Below are 19,556 nucleotides of genomic sequence, written 5' to 3' on the forward strand. Positions count from 1 at the left end.
TTGAAAACCTCTTTAGTACTCGTCACTCGTCAGTACTGTTCAGTCCCCCACCAACGTGTAATAAACTTCAAGCAAGAGTCAGAGTGTATTTTCATATGGACTTTTTTCGATTTAAATAGAAGCCATATTACGGGGTTTGGGTGCAGGGCCGCGCCCTTTAAGACCGCCGTAACATCGTTTTCAAATTACTTAGTTCAATTTCCCATTCCCGTATCCAGTGATTCCAGCAGTACGATAGCCCCGCATAGCCATGGCATCTGTTCCCGCCCGTATTCCCGACGTCCTCAAATGCTTGAAGGACAAATATATTTATGCCGAGAAGCTGATGTTGAAGCCTGCAGGGCTGGCGCCCTTACGTGAATTGATTCCCGCCATCGACAGTGACTTTGATCGTTTGATGAACCTGTGCCAAACGTCTACCGAGCTCGAATTGTTTGAAGGCACGGAAATATGTAAATCTACCGTCCAAGAGGAAAAGGACGAATTCGATGCACACGTTCGTTCATGGATCGAAACCACCGATAGTGATTTAAATAGACCCACTCCCAGTGAGTCCCATCGTTCCCCCAGCTTGGCCTCGACCACAAGCTCCGTAAGGAGCCAGCAGAGACGCAGTCGCGTAAATTTGGCGCAAGCTAAATTAGCCAAGGAGCAAGCGCAAGAAAGGCTACATGAAACCCGACAACGAGCCAGACTGCGTGCCGAGCGCCAAGCCCTTGAGGCCGAGCGCCAAGCCCGCGAAGCCAAGGAACAGGCCGAGCGCCAAGCCCGCGAAGAGGAAGAAGAAGCAGAACTAGCCTTCAACGAAAAACAAAGAGAATTAGAATTAGCCCGTGTCACTATGGAAGCATGGACAGAAGAAGACGGCGAAGCCACAGAATCGTCATCGTCGACGCCCGTTCCTCGAAATATCCGAACCTTCGTGGTTAGCAACCAGAACCAGGTACCCCTGAGTCAACCGCCCCCTGCCGCCGTCATATCTCGCCATGTTTCGCCCGCATATCCTCCCGGTCCCGATAATCTCCCGTCGCCGCAACTCGCAAATTTAAGAGAAACCAACCCCCCGCCAGAAGTTCGCCACTCCCCGTTAAACATGGAAACTGTTTACTCGTCGCTCCCAACGAGGATCGGTACCACTGACCGCTATCCACGTCCCCTCCCGCACGAAGATACCCGCCAACCCGACCGGGTCCCCGTTCCCGGATATACCGCCTTCCCTGAAACCGAACCTATCCCGACTCACCATGTACCCGAAAGACGAGACAGAGTAACCGATGTTGGCGAACGATTCCTACCCCGCCCCGTAATAGACAAGTTTGACGGTAACCCGATGAACTACTGGACTTTCGTGAGACAGTTTGAAACTCATATCAATAGAAAGACCGAAGGCAACGACCTCAAACTCGTCTACCTACTACAACACTGTGACCCCCACGTACGAGCTAAAATAAGTCACCTTACCTCGAAACCGCCCGATGTTGGATATCGCAGCGCATGGAAATTGCTGTACGAAGAATATGGACAACCGCATGAGATCGCCCGCTACTGCGAAGAGCATCTAAAAAACGCCCCGAGAGCAAATGAGCACGACCCCGTCGGTCTAAAGAATCTGTCCGTACTGATGGACCGTTGCTGTACCTCGCTTCAAGACCTGAAACAGTCATCAAGCATAGATTCGATGGAGATCATGCTAAATGTTATAGCCAAGCTACCACCGACGTTACGAGAAGAATGGGTAAAGCGGTCGTTCGAAGTTGAGCGTCTGCGAAAGAGCCGAGCGAAGTTTGCCGATTTATCTGCCTTTGTTTGTGAAAAGAGTGCCGAAGCAAACAGCATATTTGGAAGAGCAATGCACCCCGCCTCCAATCGAACCAACCTGCAACGAAGGGCAAAGTCGTCCGTCTACAATTCGGTCGTGGAAGAGCCCGCGAGACTAAATAATAAACCTAACGTATGTATTTGTTGTGCAGGTTCCCACTGCTTGAGCCAATGCGAAAGATTCAGATCGATGTCGCTGCAAAATAGAAAAGAGTTCGTCCAAACGAAGAGATTGTGCTTTAAATGCTTCATGAGATACCACAGCGCCAGAGAATGCCGAAGCCGTGAACGCTGTAAGGTCGAAGGTTGTACCGGTAACTACCACCATACATTATTACATAATTTACCTCCCCGTCCGAAGCCGCCCGAGAGTAGTGCAACCAACGCGGCTGTTCAATCGGCCGAATACAACGTATTTCTCAATGTTGTTCCCGTTAAGGTCCGCTTCGAAGATAAGGTGGTTGATACGTACGCATTTCTGGATCAAGGTTCGACGACAACTTTCTGTGACCGTTCCCTAGTCAACAAGCTACAAGCTAGCGGAGAAACGAGACACCTGACGCTGAAAACCCTGACATCACCGCAGGTATTAAATACAGTATCGATTAATCTTTCAGTTCGACCGCTAGATGGCGGTGACTGGATCGAGCTCCCCGACGTGATCGCTATCGATAAAATCCCCGTAGACCCAAATCCTGTTCCCAGCCCGAAGACGATAAAGCATCACCAACTGAACGCCAACAACTTCCCGAAGATAAAGTACGGATCAGTCCAACTATTGATCGGTGCCAACGCCCCGCAAGCCTTCCGTGTAGAGACAACCCGAAGCGGCCATGGCCGATGTCCCGACGCGGTCAAGACGCCACTAGGATGGTCCCTCCTAGGCCCCTCGTCCGACACACCCGCGACCGACCACGTGAGTTCCAGTTTTATATTTGCTAGTATCCATGGCGCGAGACTACAGGAAGCGCACGCCATGTTCCTGAGTGATGAGAGCGACCTAAGACCGATCACCGCCGATTCCGACAGCGACGACGAGCTACCGCATACCCCGGTTTCTGCAGAGGATAGACGATCGTACAGAATGATGAAGCAATCAGTCCAGTTTGAAGCTGGCCATTACGAACTACCCCTCCCGTGGCGACACGACTATCAAGTTCTACCCGACAATACAATGATGGCAATTCGACGTTTGGCTGGCTTAAAGAAGAGGTTGGTCCGTAACCCCGACATGAAGAGTAAGTACGACGAACAGATGCAGACGATGCTTACGAAGGGCTACGCAGAGGAAGTCCCGATGCACGAACTGAAAACCGACCGCCGTGTGTGGTACCTGCCGCACCACCCTGTCATGAACCCCCATAAGCCTGATAAGCTTCGCGTCGTGTTCGACTGCGCTGCGCAACATCACGGAATCTCAATTAACCAGGTACTTATGCAAGGACCCGACCTTGTTAACAGCCTCGTGGGCGTTCTTACCAGATTTCGACGAGAACCCGTTGCCCTGGTGGCCGATATTGAAGGAATGTTCCACCAGGTGCGTGTCGCCCAACGTGACCGAGATTCCCTGCGGTTCTGGTGGTGGTCAGGAGGTGATACTTCGTTAGAACCCGCTGCCTACAGAATGAAGGTATATCTGTTCGGCGCAACGTCTTCTCCTAGTTGCGCGTCATTCTGCTTACGGCAGGCCGCCACCGACTTTGGTGGCGAATTCGATCCCCGTGTGGCCACCGTAATAAAAGATAATTTTTACGTCGACGACTGCCTTGTCTCCGTCCCGAATCCGAAGGCCGGTGTGAAGATGGTTCACGATCTACGAGCCCTGTTGTCCAAGGCTGGATTTCGACTCACGAAGTGGCTATCTAACTGCAAAGAAGTGGTGGATTCTATTCCCGAAGAAGAACGCTCTAAGTCCCTACAAGTACGTTCATTCGACGAACAGATTAACGAGCGAATCCTCGGCATCAACTGGGACGTGCACGCCGATGAATTTCGATTTACTATTGCCTTACCGATGAAACCCCGTACCCGCCGCGGACTGCTGTCCACGGTTAACTCGTTATTTGACCCCCTTGGTTTCGTAACCCCCGTTGTGCTGGAAGCTCGTCTCATTTACCGCAACCTCTGTCAACAAGAGCTGGAGTGGGACGAACCGATCCCGAAACCCGAACTCAAGCGATGGGAAAAGTGGCTCTCAAGCCTCCCGCAACTCCGCAACGTCGCAATTCCCCGTACTTTTGGACAACGAACACACACTGATGATGTGCAGCTGCATTACTTCGCAGATGCATCAAAAATTGCTTATGGCTCAGTGTGTTATTTGCGCACACTCGACGACGATAGCCATGCCCACTGCACTCTTCTGATGGGAAAGTCCCGTTTAAACCCGCAAGATGACGTCTCCATACCCCGTCTTGAGCTGATGGCCGCCGTCATGGCGGTGAAAATGGACCAAGTGCTGCGAAGAGAACTCGGTCTAGAACGGTACCCGTCGTTGTTCTGGTCCGACTCCTCGGTTGTGCTGCAGAGTCTGTTCAACGACCGGAAGCGATTCCCGTTGTTCGTTTCCCGACGCCTCGCCTTAATCTCCAAGCACACCTGCATTAGCAATTGGAGACATGTACCTACGAAACTAAACCCCGCCGACTGTGCATCCAGAGGTGCATCTGTTGAGTCACTGTTGCAGAGCGAACTCTGGTTTCAAGGGCCCCCATTCCTGAAACTTGCTCCAGAGCACTGGCCAAACAACTTCTCAAAGAAGGAAATGTCGTCCTGCGACATTAAGGCATTTGATAAAATAACCCCAACCGTTTTTTCCATACAGATTGCCGTTCCCGCGACCGATAAACTGATGACCCGTTATTCGAGCTTGCACCGCTTGAAACGAACAACCGCCTGGCTTCTGAGATTTAAAGACTACATCGTTGCCCGACACAAGAAAGAAGAGATGAAGACGACGTCCCATCTGTTGACCGTCATCGAGCTTAAACGAGCAGAGACCGAGCTGCTGAAATACGTACAGGAGCAGCACTTCTCGCAGTGGTTGAACGTCCTACGTGAAGACAAGAAAATTCCCCCGAAAACCGCCAGCTCATCACCTATGTTCAAGCTTAACCCGATGCTGTCAGACGGCGTGCTGAGAGTGGGTGGTCGCTTGGAGAGAGCCCCCGTACCGTACGAAACACGCCATCCAGCCATTCTACCACACACCTCACATTTTACAGACCTGATCATCGCACTCTATCACGAGATTGGTGGTCATTCTGGACTAAACCATACCCTGAATTTGCTCAGTCAGCGCTTCTGGGTTGTCAAACCAAACGCCGCTGTTCGCCGTGTCCTCAGCAAATGCTTGCCGTGCCGTCGTAAAAATGCTAAACCCGGTCAGCAAATGATGGCCGCCCTGCCACTGCCCCGAATGCAGATGGATTCACCCGCGTTTTCTTACACAGGCATCGACTATTTTGGCCCGCTCCCAGTTCAACAGGGAAGAAGCGAAGTGAAGCGCTACGGGTGCCTATTTACCTGCATGACCACCCGAGCTGTACACCTGGAGCTAGCCAGAGATTTGTCAACCGATTCCCTACTTAACGCATTGCGACGATTTATTGCCCGAAGAGGAACCCCTGATCACATTTACTCCGATAATGGAACCAACCTGGTTGGAGCCGAAAGGGTGCTCCGTGAATCCATCCAGGGTTGGAACCACAAACAAATTTACAAGTTTCTTTTACAGAAAGAAGTTCAATGGAGCTTCAATCCTCCAAGCGCCTCGCACATGGGTGGTGCCTGGGAGAGGATGATAAGATCAACACGAAGAATTTTGCTTTCTCTTGCAGGTGACCGAATACTGAACGAAGATCAGATGCAGACCTTCCTGTTGGAGGCTGAGTCGATTCTTAATTCACGACCTCTCACACCCGTCACCCTAGACGACGCCGGAGAGATGCCATTAACGCCAAATCACCTGTTAAGACCGAACCCGACCCCTGAGCTTCCTCCGACAATCACCGACAAAACGGATTGTTTTGCCCGACGCCGATGGCGTCATATCCAGTACTTGTCCGACCGCTTCTGGACCCGATGGTCCAGAGAATACCTCCGTACCATTATCGCCCGTCAAAAATGGCACAAACGGAAGGAGAACTTTAAAATCGATGACGTCGTCCTTCTTGTGGATGACTCGATGCCCCGCTCCCAGTGGTCAATTGGGAGGATTACTGCCGTGTTCCCTGATGCGCACGGCCTTGTACGTAATGTAACCGTGACATCACGTGCCACCGAGTTGAGACGACCGATCCACAAACTTTGTCTAATCGCCCCCGCCGAACCCGAAAATTCCGTGCCGAGGGAGAAGTCCGACGATCCTACGACCGCTTCAATAGAAGACGGTCACTAGCGCTGATGAACGCGCCCCGAACTATTTATTGTTTCTGCCCACGCGGCATATACCTTCCCGATTCGTTTACTTCTCGTTTTGAATTCTTTTGTTGTTTTTTAAATTGCTTTGTTTTTGAGACTCCGCAATTTGGGGGGAGTGTAGAATCCTACAACTTACGTCACGACCAATCCCGGGCCAGCACGTGACAATTTTAGAATATAGACAATTAGCGTCATTGTTACGCATTTCTTCATTTTATCTGTGTCGGACATTTTTTAATTTATAGTTAGATGTCAGTGCGTGCCTATACTGTATTAGTGTCTGCTGTATTAGAATATTTATTACTTTATGTGTCTAACCACTGATTCTATTTGAATAAGGTGATAAGTGCGTATTTGTTTTGTTGTTTCCCGTACCCGTTGGCCTACTTAGTCACAATTTGAAAACCTCTTTAGTACTCGTCACTCGTCAGTACTGTTCAGTCCCCCACCAACGTGTAATAAACTTCAAGCAAGAGTCAGAGTGTATTTTCATATGGACTTTTTTCGATTTAAATAGAAGCCATATTACGGGGTTTGGGTGCAGGGCCGCGCCCTTTAAGACCGCCGTAACAATAAGTTTCGCGGGAGGAATATTATTTCGTAATTCTATGCAGTTTATACGCAATCAAAGACGCTTTCTCTTCCGTTTAATTTACTGTCCAACAAAAGAACTTTTTAGTGCGTACTCATGTCTGGCTTCTTGTTTATACATTTATTTAACTTCTACACAACGGTGCAAACAAAAAGATAAAAGAAAATAACAGGAACTAATATAAAAAGCAAGAACAACAGTTTATAACGTAGCTAAATTCGGTTTTAAAACGAGAAAGTATTTTTTCGAACTAAATTTTTGGCAACGAACTTTTCAATAATTTCCGTCTTGTTGAGCTTTTGAATAATATCAGCGTGTACGTTTAACATACACACATGATTCAAACGTTGTTGTGTCATCGTTGATCGAAGGTAAGTCTTTATTCTTCTTAGACAACTAAAAGATCGCTCAGCTTCGCAAGTCGTGCAAGGGAGAGTGAGATACAAGCGAATTAGAAGTGCGATATTAGGCAGCATCATTTCCAGAGTCTTGTCATTTTCAAACATCTTGCTTACTTCATGCAATGTTAAATTTTTATCCAGTTTGTGGTGAATCTTGTACAAATTAAATTGCTCTTTTTCTGCTGTAAACCGTTTCGAATCTAAATCGGGAAAATTGTCAGATATAAATGTTTCTGGAATAGGGTCGTTGTTTATCATGTTTTCTATATTTACCAGGTGTTCTAATCCTTCCTTATCGTAACGTTCCAGAATAGAATTTGTGACATGTTCAACAAGACTGGTGTGTATACTGCAAAAAAATTCTATCGAAGAGAAATTGACATTTCCCCGTGGAGTCGTCGGTTCCTTTGCATATTGTACAACCGAGTCAGTGAAGTGTTTAGCGTTACATGTGTTAGCGGTGGCTGCGGAAAAAGTGCAGATCAGGTTGTTTAAAAGTAGCTTAAACCTTCCCATGGTCATTTGACGTCCTTGCATCGCGGTATGAACCGGATGCACCCAAGCCAAAATTTTTTGGAACAATCGAAGCATGAAGTATGAGGAAAATTTTTCGATGGAACCAAGGTGAGCCCGAGCTGTACTTCGGGTTAGTCTGTCGAGTTCTGTATCGTTACAGACTTTTTCGAGCCAGTTAAGAATATTTTTGTAGTTTGCGAGAAAGGCATCAAGAGCTGGAAGATGCATCACCCACCGTGTTGGACAAAGGGGACGAAGACTAGACTTTAGATTTGATTCATTATTAACTTCTAGAAATTCTTTATAATTTGCCAGGCGTTTAGGGGAAACTTGAATGAAATTTACAATGGCGGATAGAAGTTTAAGGGCATTTATTCCTTCATGGTGCAACATGAATGCTTCCTGAACAACTAAATTCAACTTGTGGCCGGAGCAGTACACATACGGTGCGAGTGGGTTAACTTGACGAAATCTGGCCTGGACACCACTTATGTTTCCTCGCATATTTGCTGCTCCGTCATAAGACTGCCCTCTACAATTGGCAATATCTAAACCAAAATCATTTAACGCATTACAGATGGTAGTAAACAGCGTCAATGCATCAGTTTTCCCCACATTGAACAAACCAATAAGACTCTCGTGAACAATAAACTCCCTATCTACGTGCCGAATGCACAGAGAAAGTTGCTCCGTGTGTGAAATGTCTGATGTTTCGTCTGCGATTATTGCAAAATATTTCGACTCTCGAATACGTCCTAGAAGTAATTTAGTTATTGCATCGCTGCACATTCGGAGCATTTCATTTTGTATATCGTGACTCATCCATTTGTATTTGTCGGGTCTGTTTAGCCAACGATGAACATGGGACGAGTGAACCGAAAGCAAACGAACGGTCTGTACAAAATTTGAACTATACTCGTCATGACCACGAAAAGCTATCCCCTGACCCGCCAAGAAGAGCACGGAATCGAATATAGCCACGAGTGCCTCATAGTTTAACTTCCTCTGTGCAAGTGCAGCGGTGTTTATTTTTGTAATCGTATCTTGTTGCTGTGTCGTACCAGGTGATGTGGAATTTCTTGCCAAATAGGCTGCTGCGCACTCAAGGTGGTATGGACGGTTTTCATGTAATTTACATTCTGACTTCATTTTGTGCCATTCATTAAATCCATCCACCCACCGTTTCGATTTATTTGTTAGTTTTTCACGTGTTTTGGGCATTGCTTTACCGGAATCTACAGACCATTTGCAGTAGGTGCAAGAAAGTACGTCTACTATTTCGTCGTAATGTATCCATGGAAATTGCTCTTTCCAAGAAGGCTGATAGTACCGGCCACGATTTCCAGAGGAATAATTACTTGGTTCTGTTGTTAACAAAACACCATCCGGCGCATTCGTTCTTTCAGGCTCAAATGTTTCTGCTCTGCCTGCTGCCTTTACTGGCGCAAAAAAATTGGATATCGATTGCGATTGCAGCTTACGTTGCTTTGCAGCAGACATTCTACTTTTACTTTTAAAAACTTTGTAAACGTATTTTTGCCACGTATACTACTTTTTTACCAATGCAGAAAATGTTTTAATTTGAATTCCGTAACAATGAGAAGCATTGTTAGTCTTAGTGTTATCACAATTCACATGTATGTTTTAATACTACTTGTTTTATTTGATATTTATGTCGTATTGCAGTAACTAACTACTTATTTTATATTATATTTATGCCGTACTGCATGATGATTTACCCGAACAAAAATCGCATAACCATAGTTTAATAATACGGCTTTTATTAGAACTATACTGGGCGCTTTTAACGCGCGATTAAAGTATGTAATATCGTTAGTTGCCTAAATCAACAATGTTTATACAAAACGTAAGTTTTAAAGAATTATCTCGTTTTTTTAGACGTTCATTTATTTTATACTCGAAAATTCACGAGGTGCGCCGCACCTTCGCACCTCTGGGAGTCGGCGCCAGTGTGCTGTACCAAAGCCCATACCCAAACTGAGTAAGAATATCCATGCGTATACTTTCAACACTATTTTATTGGCGAGATGAAACACGGCATAACAAAATACGCACAAAAGTTTAAAACTTTTAAATTCACATAGCTGCAACGAAAACACTCGGAAATAAAATCGCTTAAAATTTTGATAGGTATATCAACAATAAAATATCAAAATTAGTCTAACATGAAAGTGCACGGCATCATTAAAGAGAGACGTGTTATATGACGTCATTAAACACATGTTTTGTGATGTCATTATTACATCACAAGTGCAATTAAAATATGTTTAGTATGAAACTGAAACCAGGTAATATGGAACGTGGTTGGAATGAGTTAATTTGGAAATAACTGAACTCTAATGTTAAGTTTTAAAATGTGATTAACTGTGGTATATTGGTTTGTTTGTCTTCTTAAAGCACCTTTAATCTTTCTTTCATTGCAGATACAAAGTTGATCATGGTAGAAGTTAAGTTTCGATTTACGAGAGAACGAGATAAATTTCCCTGGGAAGTAAAATTAATAAAGGAAATTTATTAATCCTTGTGTAGCAGAAATTTAAGGAGTTGAAACACAACATCCTATTGAGTCCCATTAATAAAAGTAAAAAAAGTGGGCTAGAACGACTAACTATACTTTAACAATATAGATAATATAGATATTCTTGCATGATAGGGCAACACCGATGTTCTGTTTCATACCCCACGTGCCGCTTACGAGTTAGCATGTATGTTACCTGTTTTATTAAAGGAAAAGTTCAAATATTGCCCACCAATATTTACACAAGAAACAAAACAGACTTTAATGCACACCAAACATAATCTATTAATAATACAAAAAACATTGCATGCCAGCCTTACCATGAGGTTTGTGTTTAAAATCCAAATAAACTTAGTTGAGTAAGGTCCATCAGCACCAGGTCCTACCACGAATCCCGTTGGTCCGTTTACCCCTCTGTGGTGTAAAATAGTTAAATATTGCACTGTGGGGTAAAGTGGTTACCGTTAGCGGATGATATTTTACATTTCCTGATCATATTTAGGCAATAAACAACACTCTTAGAGTCATAAGGATACGGCTATATAATTGTTTAAATATTCTTTTTCTAGAACCAAATAGGACTATAAAAGAGAAAATTTCAAAAAGAAAATTCAAAACAAATACAGTTAACAGTAAAACATGTATCAGCACTCTGGCTCACAATAACACACAGCAACCTCACCTTACAAAGTTTGACTTGGGCACCATATGTTCACATGCGTTGGTGCTTATCCCTGCACTGACGTAATCGTCACCAAACTTATCAACTCGACGAACCGTAACAAACTCACGACTCGATATCAACCCCATGGCAGCAGGAGCCGATACTTCAAGTGTGATGAACGTCTGCTCACCTACTTTACCAAGAACCTGTGAAAAATCAAAAGTTTATCTGTGGGTTTTTCTAGAAGAAATATTACTTTTCAAGCACTGATACTACAGTACAGAAATTTATACAAAAAACAATTGTTTTAAAAATTATGGTTTTATATTCTGAATTTGTCCGGTGCTGTATAAGTATGAGGCAGCAACAGTGCTTTTCTTTATAGAGTGGTAACAGTCACTGCCCCATCCAAGGCCACTGTATGTCTCACTGTAGGACCTATCACATACAGAATAGTTCAATTCAAAGTAAACGCAGATCTTTACCTTGACATCTGAAACAGTTTTATTCCACTGTGGCATTTCTTCCGGTTTCCTTATTATTTCCTGCAAAGGAAGTGTTTAAGATCATACTGGCCCAATGGTGCAGCCACAAAAAAAAATTGGAGGAGGGATTTATTTTTGATTTAATCTTTGTTTTGAAAATATATAAACAATTTCATGTGCTGATTAAATTTTGCTGCAGAATTTAAGGAAACAGAATGAAAGTTTGCCCAACACTAGTTTATAACCAAAGAGCGTTGTTCATTTTATTTTAATTAAAAGAAGAGTATGACCTTAAACTCCTAACCAACATGCAATTATAACAAACATGCAATTACAAAGGACAGAGTGCTACAACCCAATAATGACACTGGGTTGGATAAAGGTTCGCTAATGGTCTCGCCACACAAGGTCAAATACACAGAATTAGTTTTAGTGGCTAGCATAGAATTATTACTTACATTAAATAGCACACTTGGTGTGACTGCAGGAATATTTGCAACAATTTTAAAAGTTTTTCCAAATTCTTTGTTGTCGTAACTGAACACTGTGTCACCGTTGCTCTGAATACAAATAATAGAAATGTTATAATAGAATAAAAAATAGTACTAAATGTAAAAATGCCTTTCAGACAATTTGTTTGCATGCAGACAAAAGACTGCTCACTAGTTTAAAAACAGTGTTGTTTTTAACAAATTTTGATCTTTTTATCTGTTTTACAGTGACAACCTAAAACAGTTCAAAATTTAGTCCTTTAGTATTTCTAGCCTGAAAAAGTGTTCTAAAATATAACATAAAAATGTTGGTAAAAAAAAACATAGATATAGAGCTTCAATAATTTTCTAATTAGCTTCGCCAAATGTATTACTATGTAAATATTATGATTGTCTTATTGATATGAAATCCCATCCTCGGTTAGGATTACTTCCAAACTACAGTATACACATTTCAAAGGTCCATTTTAAATCTCAACCATAATTATAACCTTAGTCAGGATAATCTGTGTATGATAGTGGACTTTAGTGGTCTATATTGGAAGCTGGCAATTGCTTACATTGCATAATTTAATAAGTAAATTGCTATGTGGATGATTTTAACAAAAACTAACAAGAGAATTAAGTTTCTTAAAAATGCATTTTTGATTCTTAATCAAGATAAATAAAAAGGGAATGATAATAAAAACAATGGAAATGTATAAACTAACAAGTGTTTTATGAATGGTTGACTTTCATGTGCTGTAAGGACTTTGTTCTGTTTACTTAAGTCTTGTGATTGTTTGTTGTTGTGTGCTGGTTAGTAATGGTTAGTGGTAACACCACATGATACACATGTGAGTCATAAGGTCCAATATTTTGTTTGTGAGTAAATGAGAAAGTCATTCAAGTTCCCACCCAACGAGAACATAAATGACCAAACCAACCAAAACTCATCCCTGCTCATCCACACACTGAGATAGCTCCAACTACCCAACTGTGGGCATGGGAGTGGCAACCATGGATAAGTCATATATGTATGAGTTGACTCAAGAATTTATAAGTATGAGTTGTCTATGACTGCCCGGCGCTGTATTTTTTCTGCTGGATCTAATGTTGCCAGCTATTTTTTAAGCAGTCACTATTATAGTGCATTTTGCATGTCATCAAAGCTATGAACTAAACCAACCAAGATTAAACCCAATGTCATGTTGACGTATCCACACACTACAATACAGCGGACTTTATCATAGTATAGGCAGAAATTCTTGTAAGCCACAAAGCCAAAGCTTTCCTGAGTAAAATATGGCACCTTTATAAGCAGCTGCATTCACAAAGTCATTTATGCCTACTGCCCATTAAAAGTAACTGCAATTTAGTTAACTTATATCAACTTACCAGAACTTTCTCAGTCTTCCATATCGTATTATTCTGATAAAGTTCCCACAGTTGGTCGAGCCCGTTCTTCCCCTCGTTTACGATTGCGACATCGGCCTCGCTCCAGTTTGAGTTGTTTCTATGGTAACCATGCATCGAGTAATACATTGACTCCGCATGACCGCACTCTGAACCTGCGGAGGTTAAAAGTTCATGGATGAAATTATTGCAATCCTATACAAAGTTCACCACTTTTTTGCATTATTGTGAACTAAATATTTAATTTTTATTCCTTTAGTTTTCCCTGACATAAAGGACCATTGTTTAATCATAGTACACATTTTTACAATAATATTTTAATGATATTACTATATCATACTTGTCTTTTATATGAGCAGGCCTTAATATTTGGGTAAGTCAGAAAAGTTAAACAAATTTTAAGCTGCTGCATTTAAGTTACAAATTTGGGTGTTCCTATTACACAGTGTTGCATTAATATTATAAAATATCCAAGGGTTTTAAAAGATTTGGAAATATGCTCACCTGGTGGTGTAGCAGCAGGTGAGTAGAACGAGGCACGTTCGGATGTTGCTCCGTACAAGGGACGAGGAACAAACCTACGACCATCATCTTGTGGAGGAGTGGATTGGTAAGACTGCTGGAGGAAATCACGAACTGTTTCTGTGGGAGTAATATTATGTTGTTGTTGTAGCTTACAGGCATAATGTAAAAATATAGGTATGTAGCTCTTCTGGTTAAAATATAAGTTTTGTTATGTCATTGCTGGAGAAACTTAGGGACTGTCTATGAGAATAATGTTGTCACTTGTTTTGCACCATGGCTCAGTGGTTTAGAGCTTTGATGCTTGATAGCAATTGATGCATCATGTCCTCGGGTAATACACCCAACAAAATTTCTTGACTCTCCAACCAAGTGGTCACTTATGGGTAACTACCTGGGTGTCAGGGGTAATATGCAAAATCTGGCTTAAATCTTGTGTCCTCTGACAAAGAAAACACTTTGCTCCAACATTGTTCACTTTATATTACGCCTTGCAGCAACATTTTAACTAATACATACTTTGTGCAAGTTTCATCTCAGCAGGTAGAACTTTAAAATCCACGAACCAAACTTCAATCCAAGTTAAAACAAAGTCAGCCAACACAACAACTATTGTCATGGGAAGATTCAAACTTGAGGTCTGCTGAAGTATAAAGTTGTTAAAATTATAAGGAATATGCAATAAATAAGACAATTCAGTAAATCTACAATAACAGTCAGTGTCATAGCAGCCTGATGAAAGCAACCTGAATATGCCGTTGAAACTTTAATTAGCAAAACTGTTATCTAAAAAAAACTCTAATACAAATCATTTTTATGGTTATATGGTTTGATACATATATATGTTTTATTTTGTCTTTTGATTATGCCCACATATCCAAAGATTAATATATGCTAAGTTACAAGGGGTTTTAACTAAGACACACAGTAGTTATAACAGAAGCAAATGTAAGAAGACTAAGTAAAACTACTTTTTCACTCCTAGACGAATTGTAAAAAGGTTTTTATAAAACAGTTATTTTGACAAACATAAAACCACTTAAAAGGAAACATAAACAAACTTAATAACATATAAAAGTTGCTATCTTTTAGCTACAAATCATATATTCTACACATCTACAGTCTACACCTTGCATAAGTATTTTAAAAGGTTAAAAACCATACTGTTCTAAACAAAGACTGACATTCGCGTTATAACATCCTACCACTTGAGCCCTTAATGCAAAACAATACGTTGGTATTATGTAATTGATACGTTACTACGTAGTATTCATGCATTTAAGTACAGGTATCACAACAACAAATAACCTGCTTGCAATAAACAATCTCTTCATAATAAGACACCTACACACATATATATACAAGATAAATCATTGTAAATAACAATCGCTATTATGATGAGTAAGTAGGAAATATCATCATAACAAACGGGTTCTTCGCTTATTAGAAATAAAGAGGTTCTGATTTAACCCTTAAATCACAATAACAAACGTTTAGAGTTGCTGATTTAGACCAGAGTTGGTAGATTCCACAATTCCACATTCTTAGTTTTGTTCTAATATTGTATACATATACATATTCAATTATACATATTCATATTTAGTCCCATGTTATCAGATTGACAATGTTTATTAGTGAGTTCTACACAATGTTTCCAACTATTTCCTCTATTCAAGCGGATTCAAAATAAACAATTGGTGGCATTTACTTAAAATGTCAAATCTTGTAAGTTAGAACATGTTCATTACACGGAAGTTTTAGGTTTCATCGGTTCCTGAATTATACTTAAAATTACCTATGTCAACGCACTGTATAAATTACTAAAATATCTAATGCATTTATTTGTCATTATCATGTAAAACGAGTCCAGGCATAGTTTTCTTTGCTTTCTATTGTGTTCAATATGAGGTCCTATGGTACAATGGTAGTTGTCATGGGGAAAGCAAGAAAACTATGGACTGTGTAAGACTCATATATTTCATAGACATGCAAAATGCACTATAGTAGTGACCGACCAAAAATTGCTGGCCATATATAGCAGCGGAAACAGAAACAACACAAGTTATACTTATAACACTCAAAGTTAGTGTAACATTGACATGCAAAATTCAGTTTAGTGGTGACTGACTTAAAATAGCTGAGAAATTGGATGTGGCCAGTATGTATTAGGCAGAAATATTGAAAGTAAAAAAAAGGAAATAATAAATATATATATATTATATAAAATAAAATATTAACAATTATGAAACTTAACATTTTCTTACTTTGCTCATGGCAAATATTCCAAATATTTTCAGAATAAGCAGAACATCACTAACAGCAGTGCTCACAGCAACTGGCCAATAATGTTTGATGCGCAGTATCGCATATGATAACACCAGGAACAAGAAACGTACTGCTGCTAACATCTGTGGGGACAAAACTTAGATAAGTCAATGCTTTAAAACATTTAAATGAATGAGTGTAACTTTATCCTCACAATGGTAGCTGCATTGAGCCTTCAACCCTTTACCTCTGGGTTAGAGCCAGCCAAGCTAGCCACTTTGTCATGGTGCAGGTTATGGGGAAATAATACTTTTTTAAAGGATGTATTAAAAAATTCCATAAATAGACTTAATAGAGTAAATGGTGTAATGTAAACAGAGCGCTTCTAAATGACAGACCTTAAAGAAACATTTCGCTACACTCGTAATTTACAAAACAAAGTGTATTTACTGTATTACACCTCTTTTTTAATGTTATATACAACATCCAGCGATGTAATATAAAGCCCTACAACATTTCAACATGTCTATATCAAGTAAAAGTGTGTATGTTATGATTAAATATTAAGCCAGAAGAGTTATATTGGACATATAATATGCCTGGCACCAGCATATATATATATATATATATATTATACATGTAAACCAAGTGTGTAATGATAGACAAACATAATACAAACTTTACAGGAATTCCCCCATGTCTGTCCCAAGTGTTTGAAGAATTACACTACTGTGTAAGTAAGAGATACACAGTTAGGGGAACTAGTTATTAAATTATTAATACCATTGGCTTTGGTAGTTAAACTTGTTAGGTAACAATACTTACTGTGACATCAAACAATGATTCGGAAGGTTTATAAAAATGTGACATTTGGAAATTAAGGATTGTGAAAAATAGATCCTTCCCGTTTGTGCTTGAGATCTGAATTATATTTAATATAAGTTATTGATTTAATATAAAAGTAACACAGACCTACTAGATAAAACATATTACATTATTATAACTTCTATTCTATATGGGTGAGGTCCTTGACAACTTGGGAACCTAGGGTTTATGCCAGATTTTGTTAAATACCCAATTTTTAATACATATTTTACTTTTTTCGTGGTAAAAAAAGTTTATTGTACCAACGCTTGGTCTGCCATACAGAAAGTCGAGCAAGTCATAATGTCTGTATCATGTTATTCATTATTTTATGCCAAGTAGCAACAACAGGAGAGTAAACTAGATAGCCTTCCTAGATATCTAGTTTACTACCAAATCCATGTACAATAATTAGAATCAAATCATATTTAAATAAAACAATATTGTAGTAATAAAACAAATGTAACTTTATGTAATTATGATTTAGGCCATGACAATTATATACAGTTTATTAAGATAAAATTTAATAAAACCTATTCAAATAACTTGTAAAGAAAGAAGTAACAACCCACCCCACATTCAGTGAGCCACAATAGAACCGTAATAAGAAAGTCAAAGGTGACGAAAAGACAAAAAGTTCTTCTTGGATCCGATATCCTTCTATCAGATGCTAACGTCAGCAGAGATGACGTTTCTTCACTCCTAGTGGGTGGGTGTTGTGAGGATGAGGTGTTATAAATAACAGTGTTTAAAGTAAGCATAAAACCATTTATATATATAAAGTACTATGGGGAAAGATGGGACACCTTTAGCACATAATATCCAAATACCCTGACAAGTAATTATTATTAAAAGCATATTAGTTATTACTGTAGTATTTCCAATAAGTTATTGTTAGCACTAAAATATTAATAGAAAATATTGGCATTATGTGTTCACCAAGCTGACTATTCCTGTTTATAATAATGTTAATTATTGATTGACCCGGCATTACCGGCATACACATAACTGTGGGGACTAATTGCTAGTTACATCCATGCTTTTGTTCTCTTAACCTGGTGTTAGGTTTATATTGCATTCGCATTTAATGAAAGACATCACCATGCTCGAATGTCGGCCTTGGTTAAGGGATCTTAACACATTTGATGTCATGCAGTTTCAAAAAAGTTTACAAACTTAACATGTTGCACTAGCAACCCTAATATTACATTCATGCTTTTGTTCTAACCTTTGACTTTGATTATGCCAATGTTGACTTGGTGAAGTAACCTCAACACCAGGTGTAGGAGCGGCAGGTGTTGCATAAAATGTTATCGCATGGTTCTCAGCAGAATGGGCATCGTTGCAATTATTATGATTTCTATGATCTTGCATAACTTTCACTTGGGGGAGCAAGGGACGAGTTGTATCATCATCGTTAAGATCCGCATACGACATTACTTTGGTTTAAAAACACCTGTAAATAAATATTTTATTCCAATAATTGTACTAGTAATAAATATTATTATATAAAAGAGTAGTAAATATTATTATTCTGGATAATTGTAGTAAGTAACAAAAAAATATTTTAGTCTATAACTTGAAGATATATAACTTGGAAACTAACGACAGATTTTATAACTTGACATGTTAACCACCACTGTGCGGGAACATACAGATTCAAATGATAAAGATACAAAAAAGACACTTTTAACTTAAAACACTAAACCTTTATCATTAAGACAAAGCAACAGAAAGATACTATTCATACATCTGTTATTTATTTCATGCTCAACCAATCTGCCTACACATAAGTTCTCATATTTCTCAACATGCAATAACATAACAAGACTACAAACTAACTTACACCCACTTAATTAAGGTCTAAGTATTATATTACGTCACTTGGTTTACTAAAAAGAATAAAATATTACTCTAAATTATATATCGCCAAAACCACTGTAATCAACAAAATTAAAATACACAAACTAAATTTATTTAATTAAACGGCGATTTGACCAGTGTAATATGTCTTCGAGGGATAGTTAACAGTTTATATTCTGAATAACAAAATAAACGTACTGTTTATCAACAAATATGAAAAAAATTACCACACAAGAGGGTGAAAGTAACTTATGTTCATTCTGAACGTGAAGTTTCAAAACACCCACGCAAAGGATGTAATCAGAATGACGTAATCTTACCTTGGCTTAGTTAGGCTGCGACTTTCAAATTTGCGGTAAGTGTAGATGTTCTGTGTGCGCATTTAACTTTCGATTTGTTTTATATACACTGTACAGAGTATATTTAGCATTCGATCTTCTCTCTTTGGCTTTTCAAACGATATGTTCGCAGCAATTACAAAGATTCATGCTCCTTTTTTGAAAAACTTTATTTTTATCAACAAAGCACGATGATCAGCCGAGCGTGAGATCAGCTGATCAAAATCATTCAAGCAGAAATCGTACCACATTGGGGTTAAAGGTAAAATTGGCGTAACACTGCGGAATATTTTGCGGGTACTCTATAGTTTTGGGGATTCATATTTTAATTATTTGGTTACCTACGGCTTACTGAATCTGTAAAACATTTAGGGTGATGAA

General features: G+C 40.0%; 3 protein-coding genes across 4 annotated transcripts; 1 reads left to right on the forward strand and 2 right to left on the reverse strand.

Annotated features, from left to right (window-relative positions):
- Nucleotides 1-250: 250 nt before the first annotated feature.
- On the forward strand, nt 251-6,217 carry LOC149743474 (uncharacterized). Its single transcript, XM_089890060.1, has one exon. It carries the CDS (start codon nt 251-253, stop codon nt 6,215-6,217), a length of 5,967 nt encoding a protein of 1,988 aa, XP_089746186.1.
- An 839-nt stretch (nt 6,218-7,056) lies between these two features.
- Nucleotides 7,057-9,249, reverse strand: LOC149743475 (zinc finger MYM-type protein 1-like). The gene has a single exon (XM_089890069.1). It carries the CDS (start codon nt 9,247-9,249, stop codon nt 7,057-7,059), a length of 2,193 nt encoding a protein of 730 aa, XP_089746195.1.
- Nucleotides 9,250-9,770: 521 nt separating this feature from the next.
- Nucleotides 9,771-19,397, reverse strand: LOC149743476 (stAR-related lipid transfer protein 3-like). Of its 2 annotated transcripts, none has more exons than XM_089884916.1 (13): nt 19,158-19,397; nt 18,203-18,430; nt 17,547-17,676; nt 16,936-17,031; nt 16,110-16,253; nt 14,365-14,485; nt 13,828-13,965; nt 13,306-13,478; nt 11,896-11,997; nt 11,438-11,497; nt 10,971-11,158; nt 10,609-10,702; nt 9,771-10,254 (listed from the first exon to the last, which is right to left on the reverse strand). In XM_089884916.1, the coding sequence occupies exons 2-13, from the start codon at nt 18,409-18,411 to the stop codon at nt 10,162-10,164; spliced, it is 1,548 nt and encodes a 515-aa protein (XP_089741042.1). In that variant the 5' UTR covers nt 18,412-18,430; nt 19,158-19,397; the 3' UTR covers nt 9,771-10,161. The 2 variants fall into 2 exon arrangements, with proteins under 2 accessions (XP_089741042.1, XP_089741034.1); XM_089884908.1 differs by having other exon boundaries at nt 14,365-14,488.
- Nucleotides 19,398-19,556: the final 159 nt, after the last annotated feature.

This window comes from Ciona robusta, chromosome 1, assembly GCF_009617815.1.
Source record: "Ciona robusta chromosome 1, ASM961781v2".
NCBI classification, from domain to species: domain Eukaryota; kingdom Metazoa; phylum Chordata; class Ascidiacea; order Phlebobranchia; family Cionidae; genus Ciona; species Ciona robusta.

Coding starts and splice junctions, on each gene's coding strand:
- LOC149743474 (XM_089890060.1), top strand. CDS start 251: ATGGCATCTGTTCCCGCCCGTATTCCCGACGTCCTCAAATGCTTGAAG.
- LOC149743476 (XM_089884908.1), bottom strand. CDS start 18,411: ATGTCGTATGCGGATCTTAACGATGATGATACAACTCGTCCCTTGCTC. Junction 17,677..18,202: donor TGGCATAATCAAAGTCAAAG/GTTAGAACAAAA, acceptor CCCACCCACTAG/GAGTGAAGAAACGTCATCTC. Junction 13,479..13,827: donor ACCTGCTGCTACACCACCAG/GTGAGCATATTT, acceptor TAACCTCCGCAG/GTTCAGAGTGCGGTCATGCG.
- LOC149743475 (XM_089890069.1), bottom strand. CDS start 9,249: ATGTCTGCTGCAAAGCAACGTAAGCTGCAATCGCAATCGATATCCAAT.